The 14,747-nt window shown below is 40.2% G+C and overlaps 1 protein-coding gene across 1 annotated transcript in view; it reads right to left on the bottom strand.

The window, feature by feature from the left end:
- The window catches only part of slit3 (slit homolog 3 (Drosophila)), a 241,373-nt gene extending 233,327 nt beyond the window's left edge, over nucleotides 1–8,046 (bottom strand). The window contains exon 1 of the mRNA XM_032528032.1: nucleotides 7,242–8,046. Within this exon, the coding sequence (XP_032383923.1) occupies nucleotides 7,242–7,432 (191 nt within the window). The 5' untranslated portion in view covers nucleotides 7,433–8,046. The remainder of the gene's footprint in view (nucleotides 1–7,241) is intronic.
- Between the last annotated feature and the right edge of the window lie 6,701 nt (nucleotides 8,047–14,747).

Below are 14,747 nucleotides of genomic sequence, written 5' to 3'. Positions count from 1 at the left end.
GTGTGTGTGTGTGTGTGTGTGTGTGTGTGTGTGTGTGTGTGTGCGTGTGTGTGTTGCACCTAATAAGTGTGCATGTATCGCTGCCTCCATGCGTTAATTCTCCTTTTTATGTTTTTTCATTTGAAATATAAATGTACCTTTTCATGTGACTATGTGTGTCTTTCTTTTCTTTGTGGGGACCCATTTTTAGACTGTAAGAGCAAGGATATTTTTGGAGAGTGAGGACATTTTGCCTAGTATGTACTATACTATAAGTGTTGATTAAGAAGGGTTAAAAGAAAATTCTAGTAGTATTCAACCTGGGTTGTTAACACAAAGTTCAAAAAAAGTTAAGACCAAAAGCCGTCAAACGTTCATACAGATTTTAACGAACCCCAGGTTAGCGAAACTTACTTTGAAGAGAAAATTTAGGCAAACTGTGAAATAATCACCCAAATTGTTCACTGTGAACATCAATCACAGTTAAGAGACCTTCTTTGTGGTCCAACTTTGACCCACCATACTTTCAGTTTTCCTCACAGTCAGTTTCTTTCTGTGCAAAGATGGATTTCATGTGTGCTAGCTTTGAGCTTATCGTCCATATATGGTGGGTTAGATAATCTTGTTAACTATTGTCTTGTTTACAACCTGTCAAATCTTCTGTCTTCAAGTTTCACAGGCTTTTTAGTAGCGAATTTTTCAGATCTTAGCATATAGATGTTATGAGTACAATAGAAAAAAAACAATGGCCAAAAGCATAAAAATAAGACTCATGTCTAATAAACCATATGTTTAGAATTAGCTTGGGTTGAGGTTGGCAGTTGTGATGGTAAAGGTTAGGATAGGGTCAAAGAATGCATGATGTCAGTGACGCAAAGTGTGCATTCATATGTCTGCATTTGTTTGCCTGTAAGTATGCCAGTAGTGTGTGCACTTCTTTGCCTGTATATATTTTTTGTGTGTAGAGTACATGTGAATACAGTGTATGTGTGTATGTTTTAATGCTGCCAGCATGCTCTTTCCCAGAAGGGCAGTGCCCACTGTCAGTGCCAGCTGGCTGCCTCCTTGGCAGGCTGAAAGTCATTATATAGAAAGGTCAACTGCCCGCATGCTGGAGAAACTTGGAGAAGAGAATATCACCCACTGACCTAGAACTGCAGACTAAATATTGGTTTCCCTCACTTGTGCCATTTAGCATACCATAACTAAATCAAACATAGTTGGAAGGGCACAAAATGGCTACCACGAGATGCCCACAGATGATAGGCGTGACATTAAGAGGCTGTTTGAGAACAGCAAGCTCATTGTGGTTTTTGCTTCTTAGTTTAGACTTGTCTGCTATAGCAATAACACTCGGCTGCTCCTCAGATTTATTACATCACCATCATACCGATGATAACAGTAAAGAACGCTCTTCAGTGAAAGTTGCTTTTATTCAAGTTACCAAAGCATTTGTGCTGACATAAAATTCCCTCAAAGTACTGCACATGTACAGAAATACCGCACAAACTAAATACATCACTATTTAGCTCCCTGGTTTCCACAAAAGTTGTCAAAGTACCAACAAAGCATGGTTAGCAAAGATTCATAGAAATGCATCTTTGACTTATCAGACTTCTTAGTAGTGTCAGCAGCCAGCTTATACAAAACCATATTATTTGCAGTGACATCAGGGGAATGCTCGGGCCACAGCTGAAAGGAGCTGGGCCACCTCAGTACTACACCAGTGATTACAGATTGTTCTTGATCCAATCAGATTATCCTAACTTTTGTGTGTGTGGGGGGGTGGGGGGGGACTGTCTCTCATACACACACACACACACACACATACACACACACACAGATTCCTGTCCACCATAAATGTTGTTTCATAGCTGAGGTGTGGTGGTTACAGCGTCCAATGACCAATCAACACCAAGCTTTGATATGAGCCGAACCAGCGGCTGAAACGTGTGTTCATTCCACACACACACACACACACACACACACACACACACACACACCACACACACACACCACACACACACACACACACACACACACACACACACACACACCACACCACACAAACACACACAGCGGCAGGATCTTATTGTTATGCGCTGTGGGTAGGTTGGCATGGTGAGGGGAAATGGGAGCTGTGAACACTCTACTGGAGAGATGGTGCTGGCAAACTAAAGGTGTGTGTATTAAACTGGGAGGTGGATGTCAGTGAGAGACGTGTGAGAGGTAGGGAGGAGTCAAGCGAGTCAGAGATGGGACAGAAAATAAGGTGGAGTGAGGCAAGGGTGGGAAAAAGAAACAGAGGAAGTTAACATGAAGGAGAAAAAATGGAAAGTAGAGGGATGGGAAGAGAGAGTGAGAGATGTCAGAAAGAGAAACAAAGTTGGGGTAAAGATGAAGAGTTGGAAAGGGAAATGAAAAGAAAGACCTCTGTCTTGTGCCAGTCGAGGCTAGAGAAAGTAGAGAAGGTGTTGCTTGTAAAAAGCTTGCCAAAACTTCCTCAAAGTGCCGTTAGCGAGGGGAAGAAAATGGGCAGTTAAAATCAGACTCAGTTTGTGTAAAGACAGCAGCTTCCAGTTCAGGCAGCTGGCCGCTTCCAGAAGTGTACTCATTCATCTGAAAAAACGCACATTAACACACATATACTACATACATAGTTTGACATACAGAACACTCACACAGATGTGACCATACATACTTTACACATATAAGAGGATTTAAATAAGGAAACACTAAAGTATAGACGTTAAATCACACACACACTTTCCTGATTGCAACTCAACCAATTGAAGGCCCTCTCTAGAGTTTAAAGCGTTCAATTTCCCCACATTTCAAAGCAGTTGAGGCGAATTTACAGCTTTAAAAATCAGCACTCCAGGGTGTGTGTGTGTGTGTGTGTGTGCGTGCGTGCATGCATGTGTATGTCAGAGTGTGTATGTGGTCCCTGTAGGGCAGGTGTGAATTGGACCCCGGAGAGAAAAGCCGTCCCTGTTTTCCAATTCATTTTACCCAGCCTCGTTAAGCCTGTTAAGCCTCCCCCAAAACCCTCCACTCAAATTAGATGCAAATGAGGTCTCAAGTGGCTTCCCAAGGAGGACATTACGGAATTGACTGGCCTGAGGTAATCTGTGAGGCTGCCTGTGAGTGCATGTGTGTGTGTGTTGAGTGAACAGTTGAGGCCACCACTGTTTTTTTCTCGTTAACCTTTCCAAATGCTCTGTTTACAATAGTGAAGGAAACAGGCATTTAAAAAGATTTATTGTGTAGTTATGACAGGTGGACTTTGGCTTTGACTGTTGCTCTCACCTTTTACTTCTGGAGGTAGTGAAAGTGAACTGGATTCAAAGTTATATGCTGTGTAGTCTCGCATTGCCAGACCTATCTCCACAGCGCTGTGGAGTAAAGTCTGGCTACACCGCAGAAACTTTCTGGGATAGGAGCAAGAAAACGCTCTGGGTTGTCAAGGCACTAAGCTCCAGCCCAGCGACAGCAGATCGGCTAAATGTTACTGGGAAGGAACTTGTTTTGGTGTAACATTTGCACCCCACAAAAGAAAACGCCACATTCAATATAAAGTCAAGTTAACTGTTCAAAAAATACAGTAATGTGAGCTATTTCAATTAGCTGGATACATGGTTAAATGTAATTTGCTCTATTCGTCCATAGAAATCCTCACATATCGGCCACAAAATATCCCAGTTAGATAGTATATGCTGTTAGCATATTCTTTGTTAATCTAAAACCAAGCAAGCCTTATTGCATGATCCAACTTTTGTCTCAAAACTTGCCATTTTCAGCGTGTACTTGGCTAGCTAAAAGTTTGTTGTTGTTTCCCAAAGCAAACATTTTGAGAATGGCAACACACAAAATGCGGAAGGTGAGGACAATTATCCTGAAAATGTACTTCCATTGATCCAGACTGTTTACTGTGTAATAAAGAGAGTAAGTGGGGACTAACTCTTAAAACTTACTTAAAACTAACTCAGTTTACACTGGTGATTCTCGGAACTTTTTCCATCTTGACTTTCTAGGAAAAACCTCAGAAGAAGTTACTGAATGCAACTAACTTCAGTTGGTAGAGTAGTAGCGTGTGAGACGGATCATCCTGGACCTGGGTGAGAGATGTGACCCATGGCCAGAATATCATAGTTCATAAAAATGCAGCTCAGTGACAATACAGACATTTCATACACATGACGTGTGTAACTCTGCTGCCATTCAACCCGTGCTGGACCCATTCATAATGAGTCAATGAGTCCTTGCACTCCCTCTCTCCCTTGCTCTTTTAATCAGTTATTGTTGAAAACAACTGAAGGAGCTTTCTCAGAGATACATTTAAAAAATAATAATAATAAAATAATAATAATATAATATATATATATATCCTGCGCTATTTATTTCAGATTATTGTAATTTTCATTTATATGTGTTGCAGTTGTATGTCTATACAACATACAACTTCAACATAAGACGACTGCAGCATAATATGGATGTGAAAGCAGTTATAAATAGCCTATGTGACAATAAAATTTGTTTTGGTTAAAATCAACAAATAATCGCGATAATTAATTGTGATCACAATATTGATCAAAATAATCGTGATTATTATTTTGGCCGTAATCGTGCAGCCCTACATCAGTATATCCTGAAGTTATTTCATCGTGAAGCTTTGTACTTTACTTTTTACTTGTGCCCGATTTCCCTCAATCTGTGTCATGTACTTCTTCACTTACCAGTGATTTTCTACATTTGTTTTCAGTAACCTACAGAGAGTCTGAATTTGTTTTATTTGGTACATGTGGCTTGAGAAAGAGCGATAAAGGGAGCAGTAGAGTAGTAGCTAAAAAAGATTTTCCACTCAAGATAAGGCGAGAGTCATGTCCCTTACTCAAACGGCACATGTCTTGTGGTCTTGTTGCATAGTATTCTGGTGTGGTTAGACCACTACTGGTTGAGAGAACTGTATCCCCTCTTCTCTAAGGAATTCTCCTTATGTAATTTGAACATTTTTGCAAAATGGAAAGTCTATAAAGAAACATTGGCCATGTCCGTTCGTAAATCAACCAATACTTTATAATGCCAAACGACAAAATCGAAACAGAAATCCAAAGTGGATTGTTATTAGTCTTTTTTAAAGGGTTAAATGTGAAGTCAATTTTTACTTTCAAGAGGTAAAATGCGTCAGTGTCCTCTCCTGTATTCCATTTGTGATGAACACACCCAAACAGAGTTGCATTAGCATTAAATGTATAACTTATTATATTATAATTTTGAATTCATGAAAATTCTGAAGGAACTTATAGCTCCATTGCAGTGGTCTCATCATCATCTTTCTCCCTACTGGCTACTACATATAATTAACGGTTTAAAATATTTGACATTTGACAGGATCTTATAAAACCATTTCATCATCATGTGGACATTCATTATTTCTCAACTACTGGATGGTAAAGTTAAGGAAATGTCACAAATCAATTGCAGAATTATGGAAACTTTACTTTGACGCAAATAAGCATTTTTTACTCATAACTTAACAAACTTGGCACTTTTGTTGTCCACATGGACCTCATCCCAGTTGTCAAAACCAAGTCCCTGCCCAGGGCGGTAACACTCATCTCTCTTCCCTTAAAAGTTTCCTATCTGCCGTAACCTTTAGAACTGGAATCTCATCCATTTTAATGTTTCCCATCTCAGACTCCCTAAAATATATCTGCAGAGAGAAAGAAAGATGAAGGCAGGCAGGCAGACAGAAAGAGGGAGGAAAAGAGCAACTCTGGGCCAAAGTCACAGCTGAAACACTGACCTGGATAAATCAGGGAAACATAAACACATAGTTTCTGGCTTAAAAGGGGAGGGAGGGGGCGCTGCTACCCAAAATATTCCACCCCGGGGACCCCAGCAAAAGGCAGGGGACCCCCTTATCCCACCTCTTCATCACAGCCCGCTCTAATTATTTATTTTTCTTGGGTGTAAATGTCTTCGGGGGATTGCTGTGTAAAAGCCAACAGGTCCTGGGAGGTCACAGCAGTCCTGTGGGATGGGAAAGGTATGGGGTTCGTTGTTCACACTCACACACACACACAATCACACTAGCCAGCGCAAACATGCATACACAAATACACAAATATATCTAAACAAACACAAGCAAAAGTTTTAAAAAACGCTCGCACACATGCTTATCATATGTTCATATCCACCAGTACCCCCCACATCCACACACATGCATCAGCTAACACGGCCCCCCACTTCCCTCTGCAGCCTACTGATTGTGTTTGTTGTCCCAGGGTTTGGTCTGTTGTTGATCCCCTGTGGGGCTTTTGTCTGCTCCGTTATCATGCATAATCACTTCCATACCTTAACAGCATAGGTGTGTGTTTGTGAATGCATGTGTGTGGCTGCGGGGGTGTACATGTGTCAAGATCTGGCTAGAGGTGGCAGCAGAGGCTGTCAGGGGTCTGTCTCTGCCTTAGGAATGAATATCATTTGAAACTAACTGTCACCAGGTTCAAATCAAAAAAGCTCTGAAAGTAATTATTTAAGAGTTCATTCACAAAGTGGCCCTAGCCCAGCGCTATGAACCTTTGAAAAAGTCTCACTGCAAAAGGAGTGAGAAAAATAAAAACATTTAAGGAGCTCAATGCGTCTTCTCACCTTACATTTTGAGCTGTTTAAAAAACGAATTACTCGCTCTAAAGCTGCTTTAGGATTGTTTTCTTAACTGCCTCCATTCACTGGGGTCACTGGCAAATTTTAGGGCAGTTGCGTGTGCACCATCCATTATGTGTATAACCTAAGGGATTGCAATGCTTTCAGCCAGGAAGTGTACCTGTAACCTTTCCCAGGAACCCCTTGTTTTTTAATAAGTATAAGGTAAAAGTGGGATATTTGTCTTTTTGGGCTTACAGGTCTCATTTAAAAAAAATCTCTATCAACTTATCATGGTTAACAAAATGAGTAGGAAGTTTTCATTACGTAAAACATATAAAGTTTGAGGTGTCCAATCAATAGTGATTTCAGGTTTAAAGCTACCTCCTTCACCTCTAATACCTCCTGAGTCCTACATGGCATGTTAAGTCTGTCATGCAAAGTATGCTTTAATGTTACAAAATCCTCTGCTGTAACTACCACATGAATATTATAGGGTTGAGAGTAAAGCCAAGTAAGAAACGCGCAGCAGGCCACGGGTCCACAATATGATACATAGGAAAGAGGATGACAAACAATACGATCTGCTAAAACTTTCATGAAATTCCACTTACAGGCGCTCGGCATTCCTCGGTATTCCTTTAGGCACAGTCTTCAAACCCAGACCCTGGCAGTCCACATGCGACCCGGAGCAGCTGCACTTGTGCGGGCATCCAGTCACCGAAGCAACGCACACCAGAAGCGCAAAAACCAGAGCCAGAACCCGGCAGAGCGCAGCTCGCTTCTCCGGTCCGATCGGAGGCATGTTATCCACTTAAATTACTTCCAAACCAAAGTTAATTGAAAATCCGCGAGGAGGGAAGTAGACGTTGTGGAGATAAGGATCCCGAAAAAGGTCGAGCGGCCGTTGAGTGGTAGAATAAAAAAAGAAGGAGAAGAAGTAATGGGAGCCGAAATCAAATCAAGTTCGCTGTTGCTGAAGTTCACCAAAGTTTCTCTCAAGAGAGACGATCAGTCAGAATCTATTTAAATCGCTCTCTTGCCATTGAAGAAAAGGGACGAAATGAGAATTTGGAAGTGACACTTGCAGATAACAAGTTTTCTTTTAAAACATCTTAACGGACGTCACTCAACTCGATGCGTAAAAGTCTCCACCAAACGTTCCTCATTCATAAACTCTCCGAGAAGTTATCAGCCTGACTCCTAAACTCTTCAAGGTAAAAATGTTGAGCTGGGGTGTGACCTCCTTCCAGGGAACATCTCTCCGATGTCAGGGAATAAAAAGTGAGAGTTGCTGAGGAGTTGTAATCAGTATTAAAAAAAAAAGTTGAGAGCAGAGGCGCAACACAGACTGGTACGCCTGGAGGTTGTGACAATAAGAGAGGCACACCGATGTGTACCCAGGTTTCCCCCCAAATTCTCTCTCTCTCGCTCTCTCTCTCTCTCTCTCTCTTTCGCTCTCAAACTCTATGTTGATGTCACCAGAAAACAGAGTGAGAGAGCTCTTCAAACTTTCACTCATCCCTTATCTTCCCCACAGAAACATTCTCTGCTGTATACACTGGGATACTTTCCCACACAGACAAATCAAATTCCAAACTCTCAGTACGTGGCAGCAGTGTACATATTTTAGCTCATTTCCCAGCAACTTGTCCTCTTTTATCATGGCCCATATATCATCTTAACTATTTACTTTGTGATCATAGTTGGTTTTAAACCATAGGCTATATTTTAAGAGCCATCCCTCCAAGTAGTCCAACGGATCATCCAGACTGTGTGTTAACGTCACTGATTAATGCATGTCTGATAGATCACTCCAACATGTCAATAATGTATCTTCTATTGTGTAGGAAAATGCCACAAAGTATTTAGATTTGGTTACTTTTTGATTGAGTTTAAAAAAAATAAAAAGCAAACATTTAAGGTAACTGGGAAAATTACAGATTTGAGTTTCCAGATTATTTGCCAATGACCACTGTTCAAGGTTTCTGCTCATCCTGCAACTATTCTTAGTGACTTAGGGACACTGCAGCAGTGAAGTGAAAAAACTTTTTCAGTGAGGATCTACTGTGTAAGAGTGGGTGCCCTTCTGCTGCCCTCTATTGGTAGAAGACTTTCATAAACTAGCTAATAGTGGGTTTTTTTTGCAGTTACAGCAATACGATAATTTCACTTGTAAGTGTCCTTCAAATTAATTCAATTAATTTGGGGAATTATCCCGTGACTGTCAAAAATTGCATTGTCCTCAGCAGTGTGTCAGTTTATAATGAACAATGGAAACTTCATAAATATTGTAATGCCTGAAAACCAAACTGAGTAATTCAGTGTCTCAGTCTGGGACTCAAGCTAATTAAAACATCAGTTTTTCTGTCAGTTGGTAACCCACCAGAGACAAATTTTGGGCAAGTTTAATATTTTATTTATGTTATATTTATTTTATGTTTAAGTAGATACTTTTGTAATCAGATGTATTGTAAGTAATTCTTAAAACCTTTTTAAAAAAAACATCCCTTCTCTAACATAATATGTTTTAATGGTGTATCTCTTTACATGTCTGCTGAGCATATGCACTAATTTTTAAGTCCATTCATGGTCAATCAGTAATGGTATATTCATACCTGAGCGTTGTCACTCTTCTGGTGTTTGTGTCTGTTCAGCCGGACCGGTTTACGTGTTCAGTGCCTTGTTCAAATGCACATGGATGGTAGTTGCTCTGGAGGGGAAAACATCACTTTTCAGTTATTGCAGCATCAGGTTTGCAGTTTAATTTTTTCCTGTTAAACTCATCTGAGTTAGAGTCTTGAGAGACTGAACCATCTGCTCTCAGTTGTTAACATTTTACACTCTTCATCACATTGTAAAAGTAGGTGCTTGTCTGTTGAACACACAGTACACAAGGTGATGTGTGGATGTCAGTAAGTGTCATTTTGTAAGTATGAAGACAGCTTCAGAGAAATGTGCGTGTTTTTTTAATTCCCTGTCTACCTTTTAGATATGTTCTAAAAGCTCTTATTTGTATCTCATTTCCTTTTTTGGTTGGCTTATTGAACATCTCTCTCACACAGTCCCCTTTAGTCTTCAAGGGACAGAAGAAAATAAAGCTGCTTTGAAACTATTTTCAGTTTTGTGTTAGATTGATGGCTGCAGCAGAGCAGCACAGTTCTTTTTCACAGCCACTAACTCCAGCTCCTCCTGGGAGATCCCTAGGTGGCCCCTGGCAGTCAGGGAAATTAAATCCCTCCAGAGTTTCCTGGGTCTGCCCAGAGGTTTCCTCCCTACTGGCCATCCCCGGGGGAGGCACAGAAGCAAGCAGGCTGTCAAAAGAGAGTAAGCCTACCTTCTCTGAGGAAAAAATCCATTTCATCCGCCTGCAATTGGATCTTGTTGTTATCACAACCAACAGCTTACACTCTGGGGTGTAGCAGTGAAACAGAAGCATACCCAGACAAACACATCCCAAAAGCATTAACATTTGGTAATAGCTAGCTAAGTGGTTGCCACAATTACATTCAAAATCTGTACAGGAAATGCCGGTGCCAAAAATACAATTTTATCAATACTAATGCTAACAATATGATTCACTTCCCGTTAAGAGCCAATTAGCATGGCCAACCTCAGGTAACAACCAGCCAGCATGTAAACAACGTTACATGCAGACACATACCAAAGCTGCTAACACGTTATCCACAGAAATAGCTAGCTCTGTAAACTCCATATAAGTCTCTCAGGTTCATTTAAACGTTCCTAAAACATAAAAATAAAAACTTGTAAGCTGTTATTGGGTCAACTGCCCCAAGGCTTGTTAAGCTAACGTCAAACATCCAACAATTGCCACAACATTAAGTTGTTAGCTTCCAGTGTGTTAGCTAGAGAGTTGTGTACTATTGTACTGGCACGTTGTAATGTGGTTGCTTATGTTTGTGCTATTGTTAGCTACCAACAGTATTCAAACAACTCTGTGTGCAAGCAGTTCTTGAACTTTTCTTTCAGAGTGCTGACGGAAGCTAGCTCACGTTAGCTAACGGGAGCCTAGAGCTATCTAGCCAGTAAGCCTTGGCGTTTAACGCTAACAAGGCTTACTAGGCTGTAAAAATGTAATTAGAGGAGAAGCCGACTCGATTTATTTTTTACAGACACAGCAATGCCTTATATTTGATTTCAGTTTTTCAAAGTTTCGAAAAGTAAAAGTCAAAATGTTTCTTACCTCTGTTAGGTTTCTGTTTGTGAATTAATGTGATATGTGAACCACAGAATGCTGTCTCTCTCTGCTTCTCTGTTTCTTATTGAGCCTGGAATTTTTCTTTGGATCAGGCCATTTACAGCGTGCAAATTTTCCATCAAAGCAAGTTCCTTCCCGAGACTATTTTGCAGAGCCACCATAGCTGTGTCCAGAGTTTAAAGTGACCAGATTTCTCAGACAAAATCCAGGGACAGTTTCATCTCTGAGCTCTAATGACCAGGTATAAGAAGGATGGAAACATAATTAAAACAAATTAAAGCAAAATAAAAATGATAAAAAACTGAGAAACTGCTTCAACTTGTTAACATGTGGCTATGTGGTTTAAGGATTATATTGATCAGGGGCCGACTACAGGCTGATGATACTGTGTAGAATCATAAGCCTACTACCATTAAGCAAAGGAGGAAGAACATAAACCATTAAAATAGGAGACAAAGATTTGCCATGTCTTCAGAAAGCGATACCCAGACCCTCTGGGTAAGTATACTTTCCAAATTTATTTGGACCTGATGAATAAAATTCTGACTTTACAAACTTTAGGGTGTTTTTGGAGCTTACAAAAATGTACTGTTCAACCTGGTCTCACGCCAGTTTGTAAAATGGTCACGTTATTTTGATTTATTGATTTGTGTACGTGTCACGGTTTTCTCGTTTATTACGTGTACATGTCACGATTTTTGAACGTGATCATTTCACAAACTGCCATGACACTAGGCTACTCTGGGGGACGCAACAACAGGGAAATGAAACGTCACAACAATGGGAAGGTTGAGGTTAGGAAAGAAGAAAGGGGAAAGGAAACGTCACACACAGGACACACAGACAACAACGGGACGGTTGTGGTTAGGAAGAGAGTAATGCGGAAAGGAACTGCAACATGCTTGACACGATCCCCGGTGAAAGTCCTGTGTTGTTCCATTTGCCACTTAGACCAACCTCCCTGCAAGTATTTTCGGCTTTTCAATACTACTCGCTACCATAAACGTTCTGTGATCTCGAAATAGGCTTCCCATTAAAATACCATACTTCAAAATTCATAATCAAAATCAACACACGGAAATAACGACATCAACGTGACCTGTACACAAATCAATAGATTAAATAACGTGACCATTTCACGAACTGCCATGAGACTGGGCTGAACTGTTTTACCGTCGCTCCACTTCTATTGATTGTGCAAGGAGAAAATTCACCTCACAGTGCAGCGCTGTTTCTGGGGGCTTAACACAGATCTACATTTGGATTTCACTTCTAATTTATTTCCACTGGCGGAGTCTATCAGTATCAGTGTCATCATTCATTATTTCTGTTGATGCATGTTTCCATTAGTGGGATAATTAAGCTCATAGGAAAGTCAAATCAGAAAATCAGAAGAAAACAAAAGGTAAAAGAGCCAAACAAGATTTGCAAATTGGCTAAAACGTAGGGCTCGATTATGGAAAAACTAATAATCACAATTATTTTGGTCAATATTGAAATCACGATTATTTATCACTATAATTACTCATTAACTTTTGGATATAATGGATAGTGTCCAGGGTATAGTGTTAGTGTCCGTTATCTCACAGAAAGAGTCTCAGAGGAACCACAGGGTTAGCTAATGTTAACTGTTCCCAGACAACGGAGTTGGTTTTGCTTTTTTGCTCGACAAATGCTGTTGTGGCTTCCCTCCTTCTGCCATCTTTACTCGCGCTGAGTTTTTAAATTCCAGCGGATGATATGCACACAACTTGCCTCCCTGACTGTATAGGCTGAGAGAGTTTATGGCTTTGGGGTGGACGGATTTGCGCGTACGGATGTGCGCAGGAGCGTGTCATTCAGAACACAAGACAAAATAAGAGGCTTCTTGTAAAACAGAACATGTCAAAATAATTGTTTTTTCCCCAATTGTACTATTTTGATGATCGTTGGGAGCCAAAATCAAATTTAAATTCAATTAATTGCACACCTTTACTAAAATGGAGACAATTAAATTGTGACTAACAATTTCTTTCTGTGAGGTTGGGGGACAAAAAACATTTGTTGTCAAGTGGGAAAAAAGTTCGGGCAAATAAAAAATTAAAAAATGGCACTACCAGAAAACAACACATTGACTCTAGAAATGAAGGCTTGATCATCCTTTTTCCTTTCACAAACCGCTGCTTATGAGTGAATGAAACCACTCTCTGATGACTTTGTTTGGGCTCATTGGAATTAGATGCATGTCATTAACTTTTGAGGTTAAGGGTTTCAAACTTTGCTCCGGACCTTTGATTCATGATCCCTTCATGAGCATTTTCTCCCACAGTCTCCACTGGATTTTAGTGAATTAAGCGGAAAAACCAAAAACATGCGGAGTGCTTTACAAAATGAGACATTAAGCATTTCTGAAGTGAGCAGAGTTGGCTAATGCTGAACTTCTTACACCACATAACTACTGCCACTCTTTCCCTCTCTTTTTCTTTCTTTCTTTCCTCACTCTTTCTTTTGCCATCCCTCGGGTGCCCTTTTCAACCCTCCATCTCACTCTCTGCTTTTAGTCTCTCTCTCTTTCTCTTTCTGTCATTCTGCCTCTCATCAATACATTTATTTCCCTCTTCCCTCCCATTATCCCATAATCTTTCTCTCTATTTAACTCTCTCTCTATTTCTCTTGTCCCTGGCAGTCTCTGTATTTGTATGAGCAGAGGGACATTGTGCTACTAATTAGCATCTTTCCGTGGTTCTGGACCAGGCTGGTGACCAGAGCAACGGCTTCACGCTTCACTGCTCACACACACTCACAAACACACACACTGAGGCAGCAAAGCACGCATTAATATCATGCTGTCACACAGACTGTTCTCTCTATTGACCAAGTCTCTCTCTGCATAAGACAAAGACATATTCCAGCCCTAATGATGCAGAATGCTATGTGCTCAGTTTGTAAAATGGCTAAACATTTATGTTAAATAAAAATCACAGTTGATGTTGCTGGTATTTTAAAATATTTAACCATGGTTACATTTTCCTTGCAATAATGCATGATTTTTGGGGCACTCTGGAGCAGCCAAAACAAAGTTGTGAGCACAACATTAGCCAAGTTTTTATTTAAATACAGTCAAAATTTGGAAATCCAAATTTTCAAAAAAATCTACAAAAGAAAAATGGAAATGAATGCTTGATTCCATCTACTTCCATTAAGCACATATCAGAAATTACAAGACAAACAGCAGGTGGCGCTAATTCTCCCATTGGGTGCCATTAAATCATTGCAGAAGAAGAGAGCATCACAAACAGTCAAAACAATGTAGAAAACAAAATGTAAATATGGCATTTCTGTTTATTTAATCTGGCTGGCTGCAGTATGTAGGTTTTAAACCCCGCCCCCTCCATGTTAGCGGATGGGTCAAAGACCAAACAAAAAAATTAAAGTACACGTCAAAGACATTTTTCCCTTTCATTTTAGGTATTCTCATCATGCTGATGAAGATTCATTTGTTTGATAGGATGGTTTTATCAGTTATTTGATGCTATAAAAACGTTGTGAAACATTATGATTGACAGCTGTGATTGAGTCGCGATTGTTTTGGAGGGTGCATGGGTAAGATTTCATTGCCACGGCTCCACTGCCCATCCCAATCACTACTGCACAGACTTTGTCTAATTACAATCACAAGATGGCAGCGCCTGTAAACGGGATATTTTTGCTTCACTTTTGTAAAGTTGGAGGTAGTGGAGACGTGTCCACTATCCTTATATACAGTCTATGATTTTTTTATGATGAGTTTTTTTTTTCCAGTTGTTAATATGGGCAAACTGAACATGCGCATGAAAGCAGCTAGATGGAAACGCACCTATGGACATATCCTCATCATTTAAGTTGATAAAGTGAACTTGCTGTCAAACAAGTCTTTTGTTGC

The sequence above is a fragment of the Etheostoma spectabile genome, chromosome 10, assembly GCF_008692095.1.
Source record: "Etheostoma spectabile isolate EspeVRDwgs_2016 chromosome 10, UIUC_Espe_1.0, whole genome shotgun sequence".
NCBI lineage: Eukaryota > Metazoa > Chordata > Actinopteri > Perciformes > Percidae > Etheostoma > Etheostoma spectabile.
Note: the sequence above shows the minus strand (reverse complement) of the source record. Positions and strands in the feature narration are given on the sequence as shown.